The sequence below is a fragment of the Papaver somniferum genome, unplaced genomic scaffold (genome assembly GCF_003573695.1).
Source record: "Papaver somniferum cultivar HN1 unplaced genomic scaffold, ASM357369v1 unplaced-scaffold_137, whole genome shotgun sequence".
NCBI lineage: Eukaryota > Viridiplantae > Streptophyta > Magnoliopsida > Ranunculales > Papaveraceae > Papaver > Papaver somniferum.
Genome location: NW_020622934.1, coordinates 19266871 through 19267971, shown reverse-complemented (window position 1 = coordinate 19267971; position 1101 = coordinate 19266871). Strand labels below are relative to the sequence as shown.

Below are 1101 nucleotides of genomic sequence, written 5' to 3'. Positions count from 1 at the left end.
GAAGGTGGTGTGGGACCAGATTCGGGTCAATCCCTGGAATATCTTTCATTGACCATGCGAAGACATATAAGTACTCACTTAGTAGTCTTTGTAGTTGCGTCTCCTCATCCTATTCTATTAATGTGCCGATGATGATCATCCTTGGTTCTGCCTCCGTTCCGATGTTGATTTTCTTTGTTGGCTCTACCGGTGACAGGCTTTTCTTATGAGGTCATTGAGGAGCGCTTTTCTGTAATTGTCATTTGGAGGAAACGTTGGATCCTGGGGTAGCGGAGGTGCTCACATCCAGGACCGAGGAGGCTTAGGGAACCAAGAAGGTTCTGTCCTTCACTTCCTTAATATTTTCTTTCGTCTTTTCCTTTCGTGTTGTCGTGCAACGAATTTTTCTTCGTTAAATATGACCTCCGCCAAGTTGTATAGCCTTGCATCTTGTTGATCCCCTTTGATTTCCATTTCTCTCATGGGTGTGGGGAAACAGAGATAATGATGATAAGTTAAAGCTGTTCCTCGTAAGCGATGGACCCATAGCCGTCCCATAATGACGTTGTATGGCGAAGGTGCATCCACAACACAGAATCTAGTGTTTGTTACCAAAGGTCCTGCTTGTACCTGTAAAACAATTTCTCCTCTTGGTATTGAAACTGCTCCATTGAAACCATAGATTGTGCAAGTGGATGAATCCATTTGCTCGGCTGTTAACCCCATACGTAGGTACGATCCATAGAACAACACATTTAACGAGCTTCCCCTATCAATAAGAACCTTCGTAACGTTCCATCCGTGAATTGGAAGGGTGATCACCAAAGGATCGTTGTGCATCTCAACCTCTTGGTTGACGTTTCTTGTTGAGAATGTTAATGGTGTATCCATCCATTCTTCCCAAGTGTTAGCTGGTGGTCCACTTAGTTTGAAGACTTCGTGGGTTTCCAACTTTTTCCTGTTTCGAGCTAATTCAAGGATATCTTCGAGTAACTCCTCTTTCCCCCGTTAGAGAAGGTGATCACGTTGATGTATTTGATGTCCTGTGGTAGCTCCACCATTTTCTTGGGGGCTACCTCCGTATCAGCAGGTTGCACCTGCACGTACTCCGTGAATTTTCCT

General features: G+C 44.5%; 1 protein-coding gene across 1 annotated transcript; it reads right to left on the bottom strand.

The window, feature by feature from the left end:
- Positions 1–327: 327 nt before the first annotated feature.
- LOC113334649 lies at positions 328–870 on the bottom strand. Its single transcript, XM_026580856.1, has one exon. It carries the CDS (start codon positions 868–870, stop codon positions 328–330), a length of 543 nt encoding a protein of 180 aa, XP_026436641.1.
- Positions 871–1101: the final 231 nt, after the last annotated feature.